We start from the raw sequence: 10,378 nt of genomic DNA on the forward strand, positions 1-10,378 counted from the left end.
AAATTGACTTAGGTATCCAAAGTACTATGATGTAGTATGGGTATAATGATCCTATTATCATATTTTGTCACAAGACCAAAGTTGCTTAATCAACTCTATTGTTTATTAAAAAAAAAGATCTACTACTTAAAAAGAAATGAGGTCGCAGGTGTTGTGGTGAGTTCCAATCTGGAGTTTCTTCCATCTATTTATTCCTCTCTAAATGTTCTGCTTGCTGTTGAACTGATGCTGAACTGTATGTTGGTGGTCAGTAGATACACCAAGCGACAATTTAAAAAATAGTAACTGGACACATCCAAACCAAATAAAAGGGAACGACCGATTTTGCTAAATGAAGTTGAGTAAAAAGTCAAATATTTGACTTTGAAATGTAGTGAAGTAAAAACCTCGCCAAATGGAAGCAAATGCCAAAAAGCTTAGGAACAGCAACAAATTACATTTACTTTGCCACCGCTGATGTACAGTATAATAATGATACAGTCCAATGCATATCTACTACCAATTTCTACCACATTTAACAAGGTACCAATACCTGACCTACCTGACTGTAATGATCTGACCAGGATCGAGTTTTATTCCATTCATCTGTGCGATGAAAATGGCTGCTACTGCTTCGTAAAGTGCTGTCCCATCCATGTTGATTGTTGCACCAACAGGAAGTACAAATCGAGTAACCCTTTTATCAATGCCCAAGTTTTCCTCCAGGCAGCGGAACGTAACGGGCAGCGTACCAGCACTAACCAGAGACACGCTTTATTAGTTTCAGCCTCCTCCTAAGTCATAATTATACAAAGTATATTAAAGTAATGGAAAAGAAAGTAAAGGAAAATGGCTTACCTGGATGCTGTACCCAGTGCAGTCACCCAAGCTTGAAATACTCCCATAAAAAATGTAAAAGGGTTTTTTCGAACAATGACAAAATATATCAAGGGGAGGAAGATGCCTCCATGGATGAACAGGCCTACGATGACTGTGAGCATGTACATGCCCAACTGCTTGGCCACCCCCTCCAGGTCATTAATAGAAATAATTTTGCCGCAGATCAAACATGCAATGCCCACAGGGGAGTACCTATGAAAAGGAAAAATGATGTAAGTGACTACATGACTTTCAGCCAGCACTTTATGCATAACGTTTGTTGCACTGACCACATAATCATGCCGACGAGCTTCATAATGATTTCATTGAGTACGTTGAAAAAGTCCATCATCAGCTTGGCTTTCTCTCCCATCTTTCCCATGGAGATTCCAAACGCCACAAAAAACCCAATGAGCCCTAGCAAAAGAAAGCAATGGGCTCCGTATAGTAAAATCCAAGAATTAACATATAAGTGACAGATTCAAAATAACAATTTATCATTTACCATAATTTTTTTTTTTATGCACTGCTTATCCTCTGGGCATTTTGGCACCATCCATAACTTGTTCATCACCGTACCCATATTTATTCTGTATATATCGGGATTATACAACATTCATACTCGTACACAACTATACCATGCCGTTTGTGCATGTTATCTCCGGACATCTATGCACAATCATTGCACAGTATATTATATATTTCAATATGTAGATATTTTATTACCTACTGCACCTTCTGTACAATCTACACCCCTAAAACCTGTACATACGGACCCCATACTCTTATTTATCACACTGCTGTTTATTATTGTAAATAGGCCACTTATGCACTTCTGTTTAGATGCTAACTGCATTACATTGGCTCTGTGCATGTACCTTGCACAATGACAATAAACTTGAATCTAATCTGATCTAATCTAATCTGATCTAATCAAACACTGATAATACGGTCAGTTTAAATAAAATTAGCAGCATCTATTTTGTTGTGAACTGTCTACTTATGTCTATTATAAGGTGAAGGTCATAGCTCAGTCGTTCAGGCATTGGACTTTGGATCTGAAGGTCATAAATTTAAATCCCAACCACACTAAGATGCCACTCCTGGGCCCCTGGGCAAGGCCCTTAATACCATAGCTGCTCAGTGTTATGAATGAGATCTTCGCTGTGGATAAGGGCGTCTGCCAAATTCCATCAATGTAATCTACTGTAAACATGTTTTATACACACCTAAAACATTCATGCCGCTTTTGAATTGAAGAGATTTCTTCAAAACGTATTTTGCTGCCCACTTGGTGTTGTTTTTTCCAAACCGGTGATGGTGTGCATGATGAGGTGTTGCTACTTCGACCTTGTTTGTAACCGTCTGGATCTGCAAAGAAAAGATGACATCCAGAGGCTACACTGTGAATGAGGCAACAAGTGTACTAGCTAGCAACATGATTTTTTTGGGAGGTGAGAAAAGCCCATAGAATATCCATTAAAACATGAGGAGATCATCATCATCATCATCATCATCATCATCATCCTCTTCATCCTCTTCATCCTCTTCATCATTATCAAGATCTTCATCATAATCATCACAATCACCATAATCAAGATCATTATTTTCCCTCATCTTAATTATATTATCATCATAATCCAAACCATCATCATCATCATTACTTCTACCATAAACTTATTCATCATTATTGACCTATTCTTCATCGCCATCAGCTTGAAGATCTTCATTATCTTAACTATCATCAAGATCTTCTTTATCATCATCTTTAAGATCTTGATCATCAAAATCATCATCATCATCATTGCCTCCATCATCATCATCATCATCATCATCATCATCATCATCATCATCATCATGACATTAAGCTTATTTTTATGTTGTTACCAAACAACCACCAATTACATGCTGCACATCTTCATCGTGTATGTAAAAATAGTAAACTGCTAAAATGTAAACATTACATTAGATTTTACTTTATTGCAGAGTACAATGTAAAATTACACTCGAAAGTGTGATGATGATTGAACCCCTTTTATAAATCTACAGCTGACTGAAACCCACCTGCTGAAAACAAGCCTGTACCAGATTCTCCGGAAACAGATTTCTGATGAGGTCAAAAAAGGCATCTAAAGTGGAAACATCATCGTTCTTCTTTCCCTCTCCCAAGTTTGATCTTATCTTGGGGTGGCCCGGGTGAATAATCAGCACCAGAAGCACCCCTAGCACTGCAGCAATGATGGTGGTAAACATGTAATACACCATGGCCCTGGTGCCGAGACGACTGCTAGATTTGGCGTCTAAACCTGCCAGACCTGCAACGAATAAAGCGACTGATTGGTACAAATTCATTTCAAATAAATGTGTCATTACTTCAAACTTTTAGAAGGACCCTAATGAAAGAAAAACATAAAAACATCTGAGTGTTAGCAGAAGGGAAAGATGACATGACCTGGTCATGTGACCTGGCTGTAGTCTGTGATCTAAAAAGTCCTCAAGTGAGATCTGGCCATTGGTAACAATGGAATTCTGAATGTTTGGGTGAAATAAAATAAAGTTCAACAGAAGCATGTATGTAGGAGGGATTGTGGTGCACAGGACCTGTGATTAAACTGGAGATGATCAGAGGCAAAATCACCATCTTCAACATTCTCATGAGAATATCACCAGGAAAGGCGATGATCATGATAACATCCGGGTGAAGTGGAGATGCGTAACGCAGGAGGACACCAGCCACCGAGCCTACAATCACACCTGGACAAAACAGAGCAACTGATACAATCGGACAGGCATGTAAACACTGGCATGTGGAGTGAGATATTTCCTCTTCCCAAAAAAAAATCCATCTTTATAATATGCTTGGCATTTAATCTGCAGCTGGTGTACCATCACTCGACTTCATTTATGTACTGTACAAAAATATTATACAAATACTTCCTTTTATTAATTGACCTTCTCTTGAGTGAACATTATTCAGTTTATTGATTTCCATCATCGCTTTAGTCTTTCCTATATACAGTCTTTTGCTTGTTCTGTTTGGGGGCATTTTATATTGATGGCAATATATCAAAGCTGTAAATTATATATAGAAATAACTGGCCAATTGCATGATTGATGACATTCATGTAAATAATTATGTAGAGCTTTTATTACATGAAAAAAAAAAAACGTGCAAATTCCTTTGATTCCAATCAAATTGTCTAAAAAAAAAAAAAGTTCAAGTTGTCTAAACTTTATAGTTACTCAAATTATCTAAGTTACTTTTACGGGATTAATTAGGTCTAAAAAATATTTTTTTGATAATAATAATAATAATAATAATAATAAAGTCAAGTTTTCATTAGTGAACAGTTGATAACTTTAACAACGCTAGAACTAATGAATGGTCATTTGGTGCCACCGAGATGAGGATAAGTTCCATTTCCACTCTGGTTTCTCTTAAGGTTTCTTCCTCAAACCACCTCATTGGGGTTTTTTCCTCCTCCCTGTTACCACTGGCTTAGTTATTAGAGATAAACTTATAAAAGGCTAATTTATGATGTTAAAATGTATATTTATGATCTTAGTCATTCTGTAAAGCTGCTTTGGGACAATGTCCATTGTTCTATACAGATAAAATCTACTTGAACTAATAATAATAATAATAATAATAATAATAATAATAATAATAATAATAATAATAATAATAATAATCTAATAATAATGACCGGTGCTGAGAGGATTGGGCAGCAGTCGAAGGCGGGGGCCTTGACAGCCCGATCCCTGGACACGGAGAAGTGTCTGGGGAATCTGCTTAGACTGCTGCCCCCGCGACCCGAATTACGGATAAGCGGGAGAAGATGAATGAATGAATGATGAATAATAATAATGACCTAAAAAACGTCATAATATTGACATATATTTACTTAAAAAAGAAAAAAAAAGAAAAGAAATGATTTTATAAACCTGGACCCTTTAACTGAACACTTTTGAACGTTATTGCTCAGAATTTGTCAGCCAAATAACTTTAGGTGAAAAGAACACAGGCCTATTGGACAAAGATCATGAGTTCAAATCCAACACGCTGCATTTTCTGGGCCCCTAAACAAGGCCCTTAACCCCATAACTGCTCAGTTTTATGAGTGAGATAAATGTTAGTTGCTCTGGATAAGTGCATCTGGCAAATCATTTAAGGTGCTGGGGTGATATGTAAACAGAATCAGGTTTGGTCTTGGCTTAAACTGAAGACTTTTTACTCGTCACATGTACATTACTAAACAGTAAGGTTTTTTCTTCACATATTCCAGCAATGTCAGGAAGCTGGTGTCGGGTATGATACAGTTCCTCTGGAACACTGGGGGGCCAAGAGTAGCAGATTGGTGATACTTGGTGCTTGAACCCACAACCTTCTGATAATTAAACCAGTAACCGTAACAGCAACAGTTTAAACAATGTTCATTTAGCGACTTCTCATTACTCAAATATGACATTTAAACTCATTTGAGTAGTGATTACTCATTTTAGTTTATTTAACAATAGACAAGACGTTGCCTGAACATGTACAACTAGAAATCCATTCCCTACACCTCTCCACCATCTTCTTCTTCATAGTAATCAGTGTTTAATATAAACATGGCTAGCAATTCATTAGGTACAAATATGGTGTACGCTGGATATTTTTCACTGTTACCTCTTGAACAGTAAAAGCTCCATGCTGATACCTTCTTAAATACAGAATGCCATAGCACTCACGCTATCACCTTTCTTAGAAAGGGCTTTTACAGTGAGCGTGTGTTGCGCTCCACTCCACTGCTCCATTCTACTGTAACTAATGGCAAAGGGGTTCGAAACGAGCTCGGGCTGGCTCCAAACATTTTGCTGACGCCTCAGGCTCGTCAAGTCCTGGTTCCAAAATTTCCTGTTTCCCTGCGTCATCCTGTATTTCTTCCAGTGCATTTTATAAGAGATTTGAAAGAAATAATGTAAGTATCTTATCATAGTGGCTTTGTGATGCAAAAGAACCAGGAGTCTATCTATCTATCTATCTATCTATCTATCTATCTATCTATCTATCTATCTATCTATCTATATATATATATATATATATATATATATATATATATATATATATATATATATACACACACTATCAGTGTGTCTTACCAAGAACTGTGAGTGCCAGAAGCAAGTGCTTCATAAATTTGTTATAGAGACCTCCACAAGCTGGCCCTGGAGGAGGAGCTGGAGCTTCAAAGTGGCACTCATGCATTTGAACCTCAACTTGCTTCTCCATTCTGTTGGCACTGAAGGAAGAGATGGAAGAAAAGATGAAAGTTATTGAATTTTTTTCACTTCATATGCATGTGGTGTGTTTTTACTCAATATATTTTGGGGTTTCATGCTTTCATGTATGAATTTCGTGATTTATTTGGCGTTTGGAGGAGTTAATATTTTCTTTTTCATGTCTAGTTTCCCCTTTTTCATTGCTGCACCATTGCCCATTTTTGTTGCTGCCCTTTGAATTGCTACAATAGATGTTTTTGGTATTTAAACCCTGTGCTTGTTTATGTTTGTGGGAATTTATTAAAAATGCACCTCTTGTGACTTCACATTATAAATGACTCTAACAGGAAACTCCAGAAAACACAAGGTAAGAAAAATCATGTGACTTTTAATTGGTATCTTCCACTAGTTTTGGCATGTTCCACCAGCTCTGCTCCTGTCTACTAGATTTATAGATGTTATGCCCTGACAAGAATATTGGAGGTTTGTTTAACCTTTTTCTTTTCTTTTCTTTACTTTTCTTTTCTTTTCGTTCTTTCAGAGCCTCGTTTGGACATAACATTCTTTCCCCCCTCTGGTATCACCTGAGCACTTTGTGATAGAGGAATTTATATTCTACTCTGATACATGGATTCCTGGAAGGTTTTCCCCTGAAGGTTTCCTTCTGCACTGCTATCAGCTGCTGCTAGGGCCACAGCATTAACCTAGAAGTTCAGGTTTATATTATGAAGGCTAATTGGTGAAACCTGGGATGAGCCACCCTGAAACCCTTGGCTGATTTGATGGGTATACTCTCCTCAGTTCCCTAAACGACTTCATATGGCGACCACTTGCTGCATGTGAGAGCGATTCATCTTCCTTTGCCTTCACCGTACTCTTATTCCACAGCTTATTCTTCACACTTCATCTGGACGGAGACATCATGGTGACTGCCTGTTACAAGGACGTCCTGGTGGCAGCACCAAGGGTCAACTTTCTATGGTATCTATATTCGAATTACTCTGCTGGAGACTTGCTTGATTTTTCTATGATTTCAGACCCACCACAATACAAATCTTTTCTAGTGGTCAGGTTCACTGAGTCACAGATGTTGCTCTTGCAAGAACACTAAGTAGAACAGCCAGCATTTTATACCTAATGACTATGAAAAAAACTCCATTTCCATTTACAGGCCTCTCAAGACCTTCCCTTTGTAGCATTTTGCCAAACATTTAATTATTAATTACTTCTTTAGTTCTCATTGCCCTGCCTTCAGTACATTACATTCTGCCCCTGAGACATCTCTACATGACCAGAACAGATTCTGTCACAACTTGCCCGGTTTCTGGCATGGTTATGCGCCCTTTGTCCTGTTTACTGCTTTTTTGCATTCACATATGACTTGTTTTCTTTTTTAATTCCAAGTAGTGCATTAATATCTCGTTCTGCTTGCCTGTTTGGTTGCAAAATCTGTTACCATTTTCCTAGTGAGCAATATCAAATCTCTCCAATCTTCTGTTAGTCATTGCTGTTGATAAGCCAGTTCCTGTTTTCTTCTTAATGGGAACTTTTTGCCATTTCTTCATGTTTGTGAATGTGCCTTTTCATTTGCATTGCACTGTTCAATTGCATTATGATACTTCAGAAATCCGCTACAACGGCTCCAAAGTTTGATATGATTTTCTATTTCTTGTGAACAATTTCTGAACAGAAGTCACCTACACTTAACCATCAACTCGCTCACCTCTCGATGTCCTTTAACATCAGATCAGTTCTCTTCAATCTGCCTTGATGCTGTCCACTAAGGGTAATCACGTCACGTGACGAAACAATACAATGCCGCTTGGCTTTCATGTTGTCAGGGTTTAAGGTTCTTAAAGTCACTTTTCCTTCACAATCCTTGCCTGGTTATATATTTCTAAAATGCTTAGTCATTACCTGCATGTGAATAAGAGCACTGCAGATTCATTTTAAGGTGTCTAGATACCTTTGGGTGGGGTTTTTGTCTACAAAAGTATTACAGTAGTCTCTCAAATGTTACCCCGTTCTTCTGCCATGTTGTTAGAGATCTCAAAGTAATCATAGAAGTACAGTATCTCACAAAAATCCTACAAAATCTGAAAAAAATAAACGTTATATTTAAAGTCGCACCAATGATCCATGCCTGAGTATTGTATATGTTTTGTCTGATTTTCGATTTATTGTCATTCCCAGTATCAAAATCAAGTGCAGGACAGGGGAATAGACTAAGCACCTAGCTTTATATACAATGCATACCTTGTATCTACTATTATACACCAAGTTTTAGGCACACACACCCCAAACAGATATACAGTGTGTGTTAAATTTCATATTATAACCCAACTGATTCAATTTGTCCATCAATTGTCCTAGACAGAAGATACACAGATTTTTAAGAAAAATAAAGCCATGTCTTAACCAAAGTTGCAAATCCCAGGAACGCTGTGACACTGCTACCTACCATGTCATTGTAGGATGTTGTAACAGATGGACCAGAAAGAATTATACACCTACGAAGTGAAGGTATATGCTAGATATATATCTACAGCGTAAATCTACCTTAGATGTACAATCCATTCCAATTATTTTTGCATCGTGCAAATGCAGAATTAGTTAGCACCAAGGCTAAACAGGATTTAGGAAAGCCAGAGCTGTCTGATACACACTGCTCCAGCCCTAATAAGATCTAAGTCTGTTAAGAGGTTAATTTTAGCCATCAATAATTGTGTTGCACAACAGCAGGGACTACCAAAGTGTGCCGAGGCACGCAAGCGGGAGACGGGATTAGCCACCGAATAGCAGTTTTACTGACGCAAATACAAATTTGTTTGCACACAGGTGCAAAGCTTTAAATTACTTCTAACCATCCGGCATGTTTGTCCTGGAATAACATTTGCTCGCCTTCATAAAGTTAAACTGAAATGTCCTGGACAGAAATAAAAAGTCAGTATGTTTAATCCCATTAATCATCGCAAACAGTTTGTGGAGGATCAGATGTGGTTGGTTTCTGAATGCTAGCTGTTCATATTCTGCAAAAATTGTAAAAAGAAATCTAATGAATTGAAAGCTTGCAAAAATAAAAAAATGTATCCACTCTGCCAGCAATTCAAAAAATTCATTTGAGGTTTACAAACATAAGAGGCAGCTATGGCATTGCATTAGGATTAAAAATGACTAAAATACTAAAATTAGCCCCGATGCAAGCGATGCTTAAACATGATCTTATCATAGTTGAAGGACTGCATTCTTTCAGGAAGATCTGTATGAGTTACCTGCTAGAATTTCATGGTGGTGCACTGGCCAGATGTGATGTATTGGAACAATACAGATTGTGGCCAGCGGGCCAGCATCGGCCTGTTACTCAGGTTCTATCAAGATACTTGCATCCGCTTGATATTCAACTTAATCAAAAAACATGCAAAAACATTTACAAACGCTTAACTTTCCACTTTACCTGTCGTGATGTTGTGATCAAATGAAGGGTCTCTGCTGTAGATAATTATAAAACCATAGGCGTCAACTAAGACTATGGAGCAAAGGATTATCAGATCACAGTTTGGCCATCCAGAGATCCATTGCTACTTCCAGTCCTTTACCAAGCTGAGATCCGACACTGGCTGCGAACCGTTATTCAATTTCCAGAAATCGATATGCACAGAGTCACATTCACATGCACAGGTCAGAGATTGGGATCAGTATTCACAACCGCAGAATCTATAGATGGAGGTAAAAATGGCCAAGCAGCTTCTGCATAGGGTGGAGAGGGAGGAGTCCTGCACCCAGATTAGGAGTAAGTAACAAGTGCAATCCTTCAGACTGTATCCAGGTCATACATCTCTAGACCTTTCACTATTGCTTGGTTTGAACTCTTGTTCTAAACAGGGTTAAAGAGCAAAACTTGATGCGGTCTTCATATAAAGGATTTGTACTAGAATAAGAAAGAACAAATACTTCCCACAGAATTATTTCCTTTGTATTCAAGGTACTTAAAAAATATAAAAACATATGTACAAATAGGTGTGAGCTCCGTAAAGTTCAAACATGGATTTTAATTATGCAGTACAACTATTCCTGTTAGTCTGAATGAGAGAGGGGTGGGGTCCGAATTGGAGTTTTATATAGGATTATATCGTAATGATGTTGTACCAGATTTAACTCAAAAGCATCTTTCATTGATTGTTCATTTTCATTCAATTGCATAATTGACCCCTCTTTATCTAATGCTACAGAACTTCTCAGAAATCCACTGACTGAACCA

The 10,378-nt window shown here is 37.7% G+C and overlaps 1 protein-coding gene across 3 annotated transcripts in view; it reads right to left on the reverse strand.

Moving 5' to 3' along the window:
- The window catches only part of slc1a2a (solute carrier family 1 member 2a), a 14,791-nt gene extending 4,413 nt beyond the window's left edge, over nucleotides 1–10,378 (reverse strand). Inside the window, exons 1-8 of one of the 3 annotated variants that reach the window (XM_083549989.1) lie at nucleotides 9,575–10,378; nucleotides 6,001–6,131; nucleotides 3,460–3,612; nucleotides 2,923–3,173; nucleotides 2,088–2,229; nucleotides 1,149–1,275; nucleotides 838–1,071; nucleotides 542–736 (exon numbers count right to left, since the gene is read on the reverse strand). In XM_083549989.1, coding sequence (XP_083406115.1) covers nucleotides 542–736; nucleotides 838–1,071; nucleotides 1,149–1,275; nucleotides 2,088–2,229; nucleotides 2,923–3,173; nucleotides 3,460–3,612; nucleotides 6,001–6,130 — 1,232 coding nt within the window. In that variant the 5' untranslated portion in view covers nucleotide 6,131; nucleotides 9,575–10,378. Of the gene's footprint in view, nucleotides 1–541; nucleotides 737–837; nucleotides 1,072–1,148; nucleotides 1,276–2,087; nucleotides 2,230–2,922; nucleotides 3,174–3,459; nucleotides 3,613–6,000; nucleotides 6,141–9,574 lie in introns of all 3 variants that reach the window. The other 2 variants (XM_083549990.1, XM_083549988.1) reach the window with 2 other exon arrangements.

The sequence above is a fragment of the Silurus aristotelis genome (assembly GCF_946808225.1).
Source record: "Silurus aristotelis genome assembly, chromosome: 9".
NCBI classification, from domain to species: domain Eukaryota; kingdom Metazoa; phylum Chordata; class Actinopteri; order Siluriformes; family Siluridae; genus Silurus; species Silurus aristotelis.